We start from the raw sequence: 15,563 nt of genomic DNA, 5'->3' as shown, positions 1-15,563 counted from the left end.
TTCACGAAATTGATCTCAGCATTGATTTTTGGATATGACACCAAAAGTATAGGCACCAAAAGCAAGCATAAAGTAAGACTATATCAAACTGAATGCTTCTGTCCAGCAAAGGAAGCAATCAACAGAGTCGAAGGCAGACTTCAGAGTGGAAGAAACTGTTTGCACACACTATCTTTAATAAATTGTTAGTATCTAAAACTCTTGTAAAAAGAAAAATTTTCTGTTGAATCTAGATCAGAAATCTAAATTCCTGACTTGTGCTATAAGCGATCAGAGAGTAAAGATTCTGGACTTTCCAAGCCACATGTTTCTGTTGCAGCTACCCAATTTATTATTGTATGAAATCAGCCATAGACAATATATATGTGGATGGATGTGACTGTGTCTCAATAAAACTTCATTTATAAAAACAGGGATGAATTTGGCCTGTGGACCACAATTTGCTGATTCTTAATCTAGAGCTGGGTTTCTGCATCTGTCTCTGTGACTGTTAAGCTGGGCGAGTTTCTGTTGGGGGCTGTTCTGTGCATCATAGGATGGTTTGCAGGAGCCTTAGACCAGAAGCCAGAAGTGATCCCCTCCTCTCCACCCTTGTGACAACTCGAAATCTCTCCAAACATTGCTGGATATCTTCTGAGGGGCAAAATTGTGGTTGGTTGAGAACTCTGATCTAGATGATTAAAATAATCTGATAAAGGGTGATAGGAAATATTTCTATGAAGCTACAAGAAGCCTGGAGAGATAGAAGAATGGAAATCCATAGGGTATTTGTCTCAGAGAGGTCAAGGTCCCCTTAAAGGAGCCACTATCACTGCTGAAAGATGGAAAACAATTCAAAAAGGACTGAAGTGGCAACTTACTTGAAAAGTGCTCCATAAATAATGCAAATGTGAGCTTAACCTACTTTAGTGATAGGCACCAAAAACAGAACAATTCAACACATTAGCCTGTGCTAACGGGACATTCTGAGCTCCAGGGCTGGCTCTGAGCTGCTGGAAACGAGCTGGCGGTTCCAGTGCCCACTTGAGCAAGCGTTTATTTTTTCTGCTTATCTGAATTCAGAACCAACACAGGCAGAGTGATTTCTGAAAGTGCTCACATGTTTCTCTTTGTTTGGACAGGGCCAGACAAAAAGAAAATGGCCTGATTTCATCGCACATTGGCAGGAACACATGTTTTTAAAAGTTAAAAACAGCCTAACATTCGTGAGTGAATCTCAAAGAATGTTGTCTTCTTGTCCATTAGAATAAACACCTGTTTTGCAAAACAGAGGAAGAGCCATCTTTCTTGAAAAATCGTTGCTTTCTTTTTCTTCATTGCTGTTATTCTATTTTTAACAGTTAAAAACTTTAAGCACAGAGTACCATATCATAATTTAGATATTTGTCATTTTAAATAAACAAAGAAACCATCCCACATTTCATCAGGAAGTTCAGTTAAGCCCTTGTTAGCTGAGCTTCATTCCTGACTTGGAAAACAAAGGAACTCGCGGATCCTTTTCTTCTGGAATAAAACTCTCTCTAGCTAGGTCTATTTTTCTGATTGATTGGAGGGAATATGGAGTCCACATCCTTGAAAGGAACTGTTTGGCTGTTAAGTCCTGTACCTAGTGCTACCTCCTGTGTGATCACAGCAGGAGGTGTGGTTCCATAGCCTATGTCTCCTGGTTACAGTACTGCTTCCCTGGTAGCTCAGATGGTAAAGAATCTCCCTGCAGTGAGGGAGGCCTGGGTTCCATCCCTGGGTCAGGGACGTGACATAACAGGGTCATTTGTGGATCATGACAGTGGTTGGGCTCATGACAAACAGTGGTAAGAACAGATTCTTCATAACCTTTCTGGAAATTAACATTTCAGTGTATCCCGAGAGACCCGGCTCCTTCAGTCCCATCTATTTGTGCTTCACTTTCCCTTGAACACCCACTGCCTCCCTGGCAGGCTGACCCAGTGTGCGTTTAGATGGTTCTGGTTTGACCTCAGATCTTTCCTTCTGTCCCTCAGGCTATCATGGCCTTTACTGTGAGGAGGAATACGACGAGTGTCTCTCCGCCCCGTGCCTGAATGCTGCCACCTGCAGGGACCTTGTCAACGGCTACGAGTGCGTGTGCCTGGCAGAGTACAAAGGTGAGCATCATGGGGCAGACGTGTGCCGGCGTGGCTCTCCGTGACGTCATGGATTTCTCCACGCACGTGCGTAGACCTCTGACTGGAGCCTGAAACTGTTCTGAGTAAGAATCAAAAGCTGGTAGTGGAATGATTTATGGGGGCCAAGGAGAGCAGTGTGCACGTCTCTGGTTTCTTCTTGATAAACTGAAGCATCGCTCTCCTGTCCTTTCCTTCTTCTCATTCTTCTTCTCTTCTCCTCTCTTATGTAAAAAGCTGAGCTTAAAAAGGAATGTGAAGTGCTCTCAGGCTCAGGTCAGAGGATGCAGCTGTGGCACCAGGGGAGGAGGGCATCTGCCCTGAAGTGCTCTCTGGGTGAGGAGACAGTGCTGTGCTTTTCAGTGGGAGGAGGTGGGTGGAGTCTCACACGTTGGCAGGAAAAATTCTTTCTCGTTAAATGAGTCGTTAAAGGGGAGGCAAGTGTTAGTTCATTTGAGTGAACTTGTGTCAGAGTCACTGTGGAAAAACGGCCGATGTTGATGAAGAGTTTATAACATTCTCAGGTGGTGTTGGTGGTAAAGACTCCTGTTAGTGCAGGAAACTCAAGAGACACAGGTTCAGTCCCTGGGTTGGGAAGATCCCCTGGAGAAGGACGTGGCAACCCATTCTAGTATTCTTGCCTCCAGAATTCTTGCCATGGACAGAGGAGCCTGGTGGGCTACAGTCCGTGGGTCATGAAGAGTTGGACACAACTAAGTGACTAACATTGTCACTTTTTTTTTTTTTTTAAATAGTATCCAAACCTTGTTCTGCTTCCCTGGTGGCTCAGATGGTAAAGAATCTCCCTGCAGTGAGGGAGACCTGGGTTCCATCCCTGGGTCAGGAAGATACCCTGGAGAAGGAAATGGCCACCCATCCCAGTATTCTTGCCTAGAAAATTCCACGGACAGAGGAGCCTGGCGGGTTACAGTGGTCCATGGGTTTGCAAAGAGTTGGCTATGACTCAACAGCTAACACACACACAAACCTTGTTCTAAGTCCTTACATGGTAAACTCATAAAAAAGACCTGGGAATAACTCAAGAGGATGTAGTGTCAGCATTCATAAGCCCCTCCACCTTCCGCCCCTGTGGGCTCACTGGTCTCAGCCAGCACTGTGTCAGGGGCCTGGCCATCAGCTGCTCTGCATGTGTGTCTCTAAGCCACGCCTTCAGCGCTGGTGTAGACTTTTGTAATGCCTTTGAGGGCTCTATTTGTATCCATTTCACTTAACCCTTTGCCCACACCACCGCCTGCTTGATAGCATTGATCTGCTAGTGACCTTGCTTTGTAGCTGACGTTGCTTCTCTTTGGATGGACCCACCTTTGTTTGGAGGTCTTTCTGGTGAGCCTTGAAGGTTTGTAGGGCACATGGATGAACCTGATCTAGCCCCTGGGTGGAAGGGCTGAAGCTGGACCCCATCTTTGCTGTATGTTTGGCAGATCTGATGTTTTTGCCTGGAGAATCCCAGGGATGGGGGAGCCTGGCGGGCTACCATCTATGGGGTTGCACAGAGTCGGACACGACTGAAGCAACTTAGCAGCAGCAGCAGCAGCAGCAGCAGCAGCAGCAGCATGATGCCCACTTATAGCTGAACTCTGCCAGCTCCCATGAGGACAGGTGTTCTAGCTTCATCCACATGGATTTAAGTTCTAGGTGGATCTGAGTATCAGGAAATAGGGCATCCTCTCAAGTCTGGAAAGAATAAAAGAACAGTGAACTTGGAGACCTAGGTAGCTCATCCTCACTGTGCCGTTGGCATACGGATGACCCTGGATAAACCTCTTCAACTGACTTGAGATTGAGAGATTTTGAGATTCTTCAGTGACAGCGTTAGTAGTGGCAGATGTGCTTCAAAAATTTAAATCCCAGAATTCTTTAGTTTATGATAGATTTTATAGAGTAAGTTTCATCTTTATAAATGACACAGTTATTAATGGGGTGTACTCCGAATTTGCTTCTTGTGTTCCTGGCTTGGAAGCAGTGCTCATGATATCATGACCAAGAAATAAAAAGTGAAATTGTGTATGATGACCTGCTAGTGACTCCACAAATTCATGGACTGTGAGCCTCACTTTTATTTTTTTAATCCATTTTTCTCAAAGGGTATTCCCAAATTTTTCTGCTTCTCTCGAGCCTTATATTAAATCACTCATTCACCTTCATGGAATGAAAAAGAGCTTATCATTTAGAGACATTTTTAAATTTCCCTAGTTTTCCACATCCTACAACAGTGGTTCTCAAACTTGAGCATGTGTTAGAATCTGCTGGTGAGCCTCATAGAACATAGTCTGCTGGGCCCCAACCCTTGAGTTCCTGATTCCATATATCTGGGGTAGGGTCCAATGATTTGAATTTCTGGTAAGTTCTCAGATGATACCGATATGCTGATTCTTGCTGCCCTTTGAGAAGCCCCACCCTACAAACTCATCTGCAATCACAACTGCTCAAATTTGATTGTCCTCCCTATTAACTGTCAAATACTCCCCATTCTGCTCAAGGCTAATCCTTCCATATATGTTCCTCATTCCACCCCTTCTATTTTTCTGTGCCTTTCCTCCATCAGTTACAGATGCCCTGCTGTGGATGACTCAAGAGAATAGGGTTGACTTGAGATGACTCAAGATCCTGGAGGGGATCTCAATTACATTTGAGGATGTGGGTTTTCAAGAAAAGGGCACAGTGCCAGGAGCCTTTATGTACCACAGGGTTAGGAGATAGGGTTCTAAGAAGAACAGAGGACTCAAAGACCAGCTGAGCCATAAAGACCCCTCAGCTTATAGAGAAGAAATATGCACCATGGTGTGCTGCACGTGACAAAGGGCTCCTGATCTCATGGATGCTGGCTGTTCTTTAAGAGGACTGCTGGACTTCCTTGGTGGTCCGGTGGTTAAGAATCCACCTGCCAATGCAGGGGACTCAGGTTCTATCCCTGGTCCAGGAAGGTTCCAAATGGAGCAGCTAAGCCCACATGCCACAGCTACTGAAGCCCACGCAATCCAGAGCTTGAGCGCCACAACAAGAGAGGCCACCACACTGCAGCTGCAGAAAGCCCAGTGTAGACTGGGTGCAGCCAGAAATAAACAAACAAAATAAAACAATCTCTAATTAAAGAAAAAAGAAGATTGCGGTCAGACTGAGCTGGTCCTTGTGTGTACGTGTGAGTGTGTCTATGAGAAAGAGAAATAAAGAGAATGGGCCCCTGCTCACACCTGGAGCACCTTGAAAAACACAAACTGGGAGGCCTCTACCCCTCGTAGACAGGGCTGGCTTGACCGTCCTGTCCGGCACTGGAGGAGAATCTCCAGTATCATCTGTTTCATTGCCGACCTCAAGCCTGGCCAGTCCAGGGAGTCTGTACCGGCAACTCAATGAGGGAAAAAAAACACACAAAATCTAGGAAGGAAAAGCAAAATTGCAGCAAAACCCACAACTCTAAACACTCAAAAAGGGAAGTGGAAAAAGTCAAGTATGCCCCTCAGAATTGAATTTAGGTCTGGAGAAGCAAAAGGAGGAACTATGTCATGATAGAAGTAAAAGTATGAGGAAATGGAAACCGTGAGTGAAAAGACATGAAACATGGAAAAAAGATCCAAGAGACAGTGTTTCATCTGAATGATGGATGGCTGGGGAAGAAGAACACACGGCAATAAAACCAGAAACAAACAGCTTCTAGAAGGAGAAGGCTATGCGATAAATAAAACTGAAATTTTCACAGAGAATCGGCTTACAGAGTGCCAGAGGATTAATGAAGGAGATGATATATAATTTGTGATTTCCTGGTAGAGTTTCCAAATCCAAGAATACAGAGAATATTTTTTGCAAGATTCTCTATAGGGAGTACAAGTTACACACAAAAGAAAGGCAAATCATCATTGAACTGCCCTTCTCTAAAACGAAGCTAAGGGCTTTCCTGGTGGTCCAGTCGTTAAGAATCTGCCTTCCAATGCAGGAGACATGGGTTCGATCCCTGGTCAGGGACCTAAGATCCCACATGCCTCAGGGTAACTAACCCCTCGTGCTACAACTACTGAGCCCATGTGCTCTGGAGCCCATGCCCCCCAACTAGAGAAGTCTGTGTGCTGTAATGAAGATCCCGTGTGCTGCAGCAGGACCTGATGCCACAAAATAAATCAATATTAAAAAAAATAAAATAAGACTAAACAACAGTGAAGAGTGTTTTATATTTTTCAGAGAAAAAGTCTGGTAGTTAAAGGTTCATTTATGTTTGAGGGATAAAGAAAGACATTTTCTACACTTAAGGAACCCCATGTACCCTCTCTAAGAAAATTATTTTACAAGGTATACTCATCAAATTGGAACTAAATCAGAACAAAGATAACTGGATAGGGGATAAGAGACAGCAAGAAGAAGGAGGTTGAGCAGACTTCTTTACTTGTGGTGATAAACCCAAATAGATGGCATTCATGTGATTGTAAATACTAGTTAATTTAGTGGTAAAGAAAAGTCTCTTGGAAGAATAGACATGCATACTGTATTAATTATTAATATTATTGCTGCATAGTGAATTATTGTAAGGTAGGGGCTTAATACAATACCTTTTTATTAGCTAACAATTTCCTACGTTCAGGCATGGATTAATGGATTCCTTGTTCAAGGTCTGGTATCCAAAGCTGGAATCAAGATATTGGCTGGGCTGAATGCTCATCTGAGGTTTAAATAGGGAAGGATCAGATTCAGATTCAAAGTCCCCTCAAGTTGTTGGTAGAATTCATATCCTTGTGGCTGGAGAATTGTTGACAGTTTCTTGAACGTGAGGAGAGAGAACCTCTGCTGTTTCAAGCGTCTTACTTCAAGAGAGGCCTGAACCCTCTTAAAGCTCTCACCTGGTTAGGGAAGGCCCACCCAAGGTTAACTCTAAGTCAACTGATTAGATTTTTCATCTTCAGACTTTCCTAACCATTGCTGAATGCCATTGGTTAGAAGTTCTCATTCAAGGCGAGGGAATTATACAAGGGTCTGACTCATTGAGGAGGGTCACCCTAGAGTGTGACACCACGTGAGTTGGTGGGTGTTTGGGAAAGATTGGAAGGCACACGGGTGTGTTACAGATCTCATCTCAATGGGCAGATAAAGTGATTATTTCATTTTGAGGTATTTACAGAGACCTTTAGGTTTGGGTTTAAACAGGCATGTAAACCTTAGCAAAGTAGCAATAAGCGAAAGAACTTCAAAACTTAAGAGTGATGGGCAGGTGTTGAGGTGTGGGGTAGAAGGGATTAAAAGAAAAGCAGAAGGGGCCAATTTATGCCCTCAATCCAGAGGAAGGTCACAAGACCCTGGACCTGTCTTTCCTGTCCCTCTTTGCAGACATTTTTCCCAACATGTATTTACATATGAGAAGTCTGTATAAACTTAGAAAACTATCAGATGAGTGAACATTAGTTCTTAACTAGCACTCACCTCTGCAGTTAGACCTTGGGTAAGTGAAATGTTGAGGGGAAGATTGGTACTTTAATTTCTTACTTTACATATGTGCTTTTTACATGGTGATTTCTAATCTTTTCTGTTTTTAAAAAGTGTAAATAAATGAATATAACTTCCTGAAAAGAATGAGTGCAATAAGGTCAGGCAAGTATAGCTAAGAACATTTTGAAAAAAGAAGGCATTGAGGGGGAACTTCTGCCAGATGTTGAAACCCATTATAATGCTGCAGTTATTATTGCATTCTCATGTAATGGGTGTGAGAATGGACAGCTAACCAAAACTGAATAATGGCCTAGAAACCCTCATCTGTAATAATATATGACACTTAACAAAGAATTGCTATGAAATGGGAAGGGAATTCTTCCTTAAGAAATGGTGCTAAAAAAAACTGAGTTGCTAGACAGAAAAGAAGAAATGTCCCTGCACACACTTCTAAATAAGTTCCGTGTGAATTTAAAAAAAAAACAAGTCTGACTCTTTATTTGACTTTGCATCCTCATCTGCTTACTTCCTCCCTTCTTCCTCTGTCTTTTACAATCAAATTTCCTTAGAGTTTGTACAGACAACACCTCTATTTCCTTTAATTTTCTTTCATGGCCCTTCACAATTTGGATCTCATTCTGCTAAATGGATTTGTGGTTCATTCACTTAGTCCCGTACAACTCTTTGTGACCCCATGGACTGCAACACTCCAGGCTTCCCTGTCCTTCACCATCTCCCGGAGCTTGCTCAAACTCATATCCATTGAGTCCATGATGCCATCCAACCATCTCATCCTCTGTCACCCCCTTCTCCTCCTGCCCTCAATCTTTCCCAGCATCAGGGTCTTTTCCAATGAGTTGGCTGTTCATATCAGGTGGCAAAAGTACTGGAGCTTCAGCTTCAGCATCAGTCCTTCCAGTGAATAAGCAGAGTTGATTTCCTTTAGGATTGACTAGTTTGATTTCCTTGCTGTCCAGTGACCTAATTAAAGACTGAAATCCCAAAGCTTCCAACTCTATAGTCTTGCCCCATCACTCTGTGATCACAGGGTTCCTCATGAAACTCACCTGCGTCAGCCTCCACAGCCCTGTTCCTCTCCCCATCCCACCCCCAACCCTAGTCTTCCCTCTGGTCTTTTGGAAAGAATCGTCCTCTGGACACCATGGATGCAGGTTGTCTGCAGGCTTCACTTCTTGGCCCTTTCTCTCTCCTCCTCTTTGCCATCATCCTGTCCTGCGTCTGTATCCACTGACTGAAATACTGATCTCCAAACAGGCATGATTTCTCCTTCCTAAACTTTCAAAGCATTTTCTTGATATTTGGTATGACAGTTATGGTCAGCCTAGTAGTCAGCTCTTTCTGGCTCCAGACTTTCCTTTTCTTGACCCTTAATTATAATCTTCTGAATGGCAGTGACTACAAAGACATTTTTTTTTTTTGGTTGTTGTTAATTAATGTATTTTTTTGGCTATACTGCGTGGCATGTGGAACTTTCCCAACCCAGTATTGAACTCATGAAGAAGAGCGGAATCTTAACCACTGGACCACCAGGGAAATCCCTCTTTTTTTCTTTTCTTCTTCTTCTTTTTTTTAAACTTATCATCTGCTCTTGGTATGGCGGCTTACTCAAAGTAAATACTCCATAGCTATCTGTACTTGAATGGAAACTACTGCTTAACACACTAGTAAAATACACCAAAGCAACTTGAGTTTTTGCCCATAAGTTTCCACTGTGGATTATGAAATTGTTAGAAACAAAATACATGGAGGGACTCAGAGTGATCTCTTTTCAGATATACTGAAAAGCTGATACTTCTTTAAAACTAGTTCACAGCTAATTCACCATGGGACTTTGGTTAGCATTCATCAGCCTTATGTTGCCAAAACATCAAGTTACAGACCCACATTATGTTGAATTATTATTAATAGAAGAACAAATTTAATGGTCAAGATTATACCCACTTGGAATTTTCAGTGACAGAAGTTAGAAAGAAAATACTTCAATTTTTAATAATGAAAATATGATTATGAATAATGAAAATAATTTATGAAAATAAATGCTGTTATTTTTGATTTAGAAATTGTTAGCAAGTTTTACTAGTTTTACTTGATGTTTAAATTAATTTTTATTGGAGTAGTGTTGCTTTATAGTGCGTGTTAGTACTGTACAGCCGAGTGAATCAGCCATACATACACGTCTATCCCCCTCCCTTTTGGATTTCCTTCCCATTTAGGTCACCACAGTACATTAAGTAGAGTTCCCTGTGCTAAACCGTAGGTTTTCATTAGTTATCTACTTTATGGAGAAGGCAATGGCACCCCACTCCAGCACTCTTGCCTGGGAAATCCCATGGGCAGAGGAGCCTGGTAGGCTGCAGTCCATGGGGTCGCGAAGAGTCGGACACGGCTGGGCGACTTCCCCTTCCCCTCTTCCCTCTATTTTACACATAGTGTCAGTAGTGTACTAGCTCTATTTAAAATGGTGATATATTCCCTTATTACATCTGATGTGAGGCTACTATAATAATTCTGGAATGAACATATTTATTCATATAGTTTTCATATTTTCTGGATTTTTTTTTTTTGGAGGGATAGAGTCTCAGAAATAAGTTTATTGGGTTGTGAGTTTGATCACATTGTACCTGGTTGTTGATTTTTAAAGTCCAGAAAAGTGTGTAATTGAAAAGATGAAAACTCTTTCTTTGTTGGCTAGAATTATTTCCTCTGTATAACCAGTGGACGAGAATTTCTGGATTGTATACCTAGCTATTCTCAAGTACTGTGATTGATAGAAAAATGGATAACTCAGGGTTTCTTCCTTTATCAGCTTTTTGTTTAACCAGAAGAACAGACTGAGACTGGCACACACAAGAAATAATGAGGCGAAGGTCGAGGTGTCAGTTGTAATTTCTAAAACAGATTAGAAAAGGTTGAGCTCTATGAGGCTGAAACCCTGGAAAAGTTTTCTTGGAGGAAAGCAGTTTGAATAAAGTAAGATGATGTCTTCAAATGAATAGGAAGTTCAAAGAACACTTCAAGCTAATTTTCTTTACCTGACTTAATTTTCTTAGAGATAAAATAAAGATTTTTCAGTTGTGAAAATATTAATCACGACCAAAAATTATGATGACAACAGAGGTTTATAATTGGAGCACGACTCTTTGAATTTTTGCTCATTTTAATTCTAAAATTAGCTGCTAGAAAGAGCCCTGTTGAAATAAAGATCTCTTTGAAACATTGCCGCTCTATGCCTTAATATAAAAAGTATGATTTTTTATTAGTTTTGACTGATTTACAGTTTATTTTTGCTTGAGACTAAACATAAGTTGTGTAATAGTGCGTGCTGCGTCCCTTGCCAGTGGGTGATGCGTGCGTCATTCTACGGACTTAGTCTGAAGTGTGGACCTGGTTTTCCCTGACAGAATAGGGTGTTTCTGAGGCAGATTTGGAATGGTGTCTCACTCCTCTGGCAACCCTACCTGTGTATCGGCCAAAGTACACAGACTGTCGCCCTTCCTGGAAGGACAGGATTCTGGTGGTATAGCCATCATTTCTTCCCCACGGTCTGATACAGCCTCTGCTCTAAAGGACCTCAGAGATACATGGGGGAATCAGACAGCAAAACACATAAGTGGTGATTTAACACTGAACTCTGGAATCATGGGATCTCTACATGCCCTCAATGTGGCAGAAGAACAGAGTCCTGCCTTGGGAGAGTCAACTTCAGGAGGGAGGGCAAAGGAAAGCGTTATGCTCAGAGGACACAGGATGCCTGACACTCAGTGTTGTGCAAGGGAATGGGGGCCCTGGGGGTGCAGATGAGGGGAACCCAGGGGCCCTGAAGAACAGAGTTGAAGGGGATGTATCCTGGGCATCTCAGTGGTATTCATGACTCTCTCTTCTCTGCATTTAAGACTTCTAGCTCATAGTGGTTCACTTCTGACCAACAAACTGAACAACATGGCACGTGTTTCTTGCAAAGGGCTTAGCGAGGCTCAGCGTATAGAAACATGAGTTGGCAAAAAGTGCTCTCTGGGGACATTTGAGACTGACTTGCTGCGAAGTTATCCTCTTGCTAAGAAGATTAGTTTTTGTCCCATCTTGCTGCCAGAAAACTCTCAATGAACCTCAAGTGACTGAATATCTTATCTTTTGAAAAAGAGAAATAACAAAGGATAAAATCATTGCCCAAACACGCAAAAGATTGAAGTTGCTTATTATCTTGAGTGTTTTCATCAAATGTATCTTACTGAAGGCTTTTAAAGTTGAGATGCTTAAATATTCAGCCTGGAACATGCTTTTCAGCCTTATTTGAGGAATGTGGTAATTTGTGTGTTAATGTATTAGTTATATGAATACTTTAAGATTAGGTTGGCAAATGTATTACTGAAAATCCAGAAAAACATGTCCTTGATTGCTCTTACTTTAGTTCTAATGGATATTTTTGCTCTTAGATTTCAGAACACTTCTGAACTTTGGTGTGGCTGTATTTCCTGTTATAATCGAAAGCCTTGTTTGTCATGTGGTTCCCAGTGATCAGCCTCCTAGGAACTTCTTGTTGTTGTTCAGTTGCTAAGTCATGTCTGACTATTTGCAACCCCATGAACTGCAGCACATCAGGCTTCCCTGAACTTGCAAATATGTGAATTCTTGTTTTTCATAACACTTGGAAGCAGAAAATGCTCTTTTGCATTTTACTGTTTCAGTTCAGCCTGTGCTACTTGGGTATCACTGGAAAGATGAAAATAGAGACTCCTGGGTGAAGAGACTGTACACACTCAAGCAACGAGCAATTACCAGTTTTACACTTTAATCTCTAGATTAGTTTTTTAAATTAATTAATTATTTGGCTGCACTGGGTCTTCATTACTGCCCATGGGCTTTTCTCTGCCTGCAGCAAACAGGGGCTGCTCTTTGTTGAAGTATGCAGGTTCCTCATTGCAGTGGCTTCTCTTGTGGAACACGGCCTCTAGGTGCGCAGGCTCAGTAGTTGTGGCACGAAGGCTTAGCTGCCCTGCAGCATGTGGAATCTTCCTGGACCAGGGATTGAGCCTGTGCCCCCTGCATTGGCAGGAAGACTCCTAACTACTCAACCACCAGGGAAGTCCAGTCTTTAAATTAGTTTGACCTTGTGAGTTGTGGGTTTGTTAAGGATGAGTCAGGGAGGTGCCATCAAGTCTCTGGAGGCAGAGAGGGAGCTAGGAGATATTTGAAGGCTGGGAGTGCTTCCCACCAGGCGTGAGGCAGTGGGCTTGGGGTGGTGGTTGCAGGGAGAAAAGTCAGGCAAAGATATGAAAGGCAGTTTGGAAAAATATTTGGTAGAATATTGTTCACAAGTTGGATATGATGGCAAAGGATAAAAGGAAATGAAAACGCATCCATTCTAAGATGCTTTGTTGTTGTTCATTTCTCAGGCTCTAAGGTGTGTCTGACTCTTTGTGACTGTAGCACACCAGGCTTCCCCGTCCTTCACCATCTCCTGGAGTTTGCTGAAACTCATGTCCATTGAGTCGTTGATGCCATCCAACCATCTTATCCTCTGTCGCCCACTTCTCCTCCTGCCCTCAATCTTTCCCAGCATCAGAGTCTTTTACAATGAGTTGGCTCTTCATATGAGGTGGCCAAAGGATCGGAGCTTTAGTTTCAGCATCAGTCCTTCCAATGACTACTCAGGATTGATTTCCTTTAGGATGGACTGGTTGGATCTCCTTGCAGTCCAAGGGACTCTCAAGAGTCTTCTCCAACACCACAGTTCAAAAGCATCAGTTCTTTGGTGCTCAGCCTTCTTTATGGTTTGGCTCTCATATCAGTACATGACTACTGGAAAAACTGTAGCTTTGACTATACAGATCTTTGTCAGTTATGTGATGTCTCTGCTTTTTAATATGCTGTCTAAGTTTGTCTAAGCTTTTTTTCCAAGGAACAAGCACCTTTTAATTTCATGTCTGTAATCACTGTCTGCAGTGATTTTGGAGCCCAAGAAAATAAAGTCTGTCACTGTGTCCATTCTTTCCCCCATCTATTTGTCATGAAGTGACAGGACTGAATGCCTTGATCTTAACTTTTTGAATGTTGAGTTTTAAGGCTTTTCCCTCTCCTCTTCCACCTTCATCAAGAGGCTCTTTACTTCCTCTTCCGTTTACCAGGCTCCAATAAATCATTAGTGTGACTACAGATAGGGAGTTCTGTTTTCTTTTTCTCTTGCATTCCACGCCCCCCTCCCATCCCGTTTCCTGAACCTTGCTTCTTAAGACATTGAAAATTAGAAAAGAAAGGAGAGAAAAAAGTCCCAGCAAGAATAATTTCAGTGTCAACATGAGTCACTGGGTGTGGCAGTCTTTTGTACAATCTGAGTGAAGTAAGGAAGTGGAAATTAAATAAATATCCTTTTATTATTTGATTTATGCTCATATTTTCTTGAGACTGTCAGAAAGGATAAGTGTATCATTATATACTTTCTTACACAGAATATAATTTATCTTCCTCTCCAAAGGGGAGGGGAACAAAGAAAGAGATTAGTCTATTCATCTATCTGACCTTCCGGTGAAATACCAGAAATTCTACCTTTCAAAGAGCATTGGATATTTAAAGTTCTTTTTAAAAATAAAATTATGAAAATGCTATATAGTCATTGTGAAAAATTCTGACAATGTAGAGATGTACAAAGTGACATTCAGAGTAATTCATTTTTCTCTCAGTTCAGCTTCAAGCCTCTGCATATATACATATACACGTAGACTGCTTTTTAACAACAATGGGAGCTGTTTTTGTTATAAAGACTGTTTTTCAGTGCCTGTTTTGTTTGTTGTTGAATGGGTGCAGAGCTCCATAGACTGTTGTATATTTCCACGGCAGTTGAAGCTCCATCTCATGAACTGTTCAGCGAGCACAGGATCACATTCAAGTGACCATCATCACTGGGTCCCTCCCCGCCAGCTTGGTGACCTTGCATTTGGATATTTGTCTCCTAGTGTTGACTCGAGGATCACCTTATACATAAAGCACAGCAGAAGGGTCTGGAACACAGTATGTGTGCAGCACGTTGCCTTTCTGTTGGTGAGCTGGTTTGATCTTTGGGGATGAAGTCTAAGGACCTCCTCTCCCCTGCAGTTTTCCAAAACTACAACTGGAGCTCGTTTAAATATCTGACTCCAAATCTTTACCTTCAGGATACTGTTTATCAGTTATATTGACATTTTTTGTAGACTGTCTGGCTACGTTCTGTTTCTTTTGGAGACTTAGAAAGCATGTGTCACTGATAAATTTTATCTTTCAATGTTTTAACTTTTTGTTGCCCAGACTTTGGGGTGTGGGGTCAGAGAAAATACAGAGAAGACTTTATGATGGGACTTATGATCAGGTACTGAATTTGTTATTTTCTAGTAAGGTGTGTTTTTACAGCTTAAAGTCAAGGGTGGGCTTTCCTGGTGCCTCAGTGGTAAAGAATTCGCCTGCCAAAGCAGGAGATGTGGGTTTGATCCCTAGGTTGGGAAGATCCCCTGGAGAAGGAAATGGCAATTCACTCCCATATTCTTGCCTGGAGCATTCCATGGACAGAGGAGCCTAATGGGCTATAGTCCATAGAGTCACAAAGAATTGGACATGACTTAAGTGACTAAACAACAGCAAAAGTCAAGAGTGGGCACATGAATACATTTACATGTGTGCACACATGCGTGTGCATGCACACACATGCACCCCTCTGGGAATCAGCCTTCACACTGTTCAAATCTATTCAAACACTTTCCTTTCAAAGGCTATGGGAACTGGAGACCTTAGCAAGTTACCCTTTTTGCATCTGTGTCTCTGCAGGAATCCACTGTGAATCCTACAAGGACCCATGCGCTAATGTCAGCTGTCTGAACGGAGGCACCTGTGACAGCGAAGGTCTCAATGGCACGTGTGTCTGCGCACCAGGATTTACAGGCAAGTGAGACAGAAGCTGAGTTTTCAAATTACTGCAGAATCCCTGAGATTGCAGCTGTGAAGAAA

The 15,563-nt window shown here is 42.3% G+C and overlaps 1 protein-coding gene across 1 annotated transcript in view; it reads left to right on the top strand.

The window, feature by feature from the left end:
* The window catches only part of DNER (delta/notch like EGF repeat containing), a 374,284-nt gene that overhangs the window by 319,027 nt on the left and 39,694 nt on the right, over nucleotides 1-15,563 (top strand). The window contains exons 9-10 of the mRNA XM_068968497.1: nucleotides 2,001-2,123; nucleotides 15,384-15,497. Coding sequence (XP_068824598.1) covers nucleotides 2,001-2,123; nucleotides 15,384-15,497 — 237 coding nt within the window. The remainder of the gene's footprint in view (nucleotides 1-2,000; nucleotides 2,124-15,383; nucleotides 15,498-15,563) is intronic.

This window comes from Capricornis sumatraensis, chromosome 3 (assembly GCF_032405125.1).
Source record: "Capricornis sumatraensis isolate serow.1 chromosome 3, serow.2, whole genome shotgun sequence".
Lineage (NCBI taxonomy): Eukaryota > Metazoa > Chordata > Mammalia > Artiodactyla > Bovidae > Capricornis > Capricornis sumatraensis.
The sequence above is the reverse complement of the archived record's forward strand: the minus strand, read 5'-3'. Positions and strand labels throughout refer to the sequence as shown.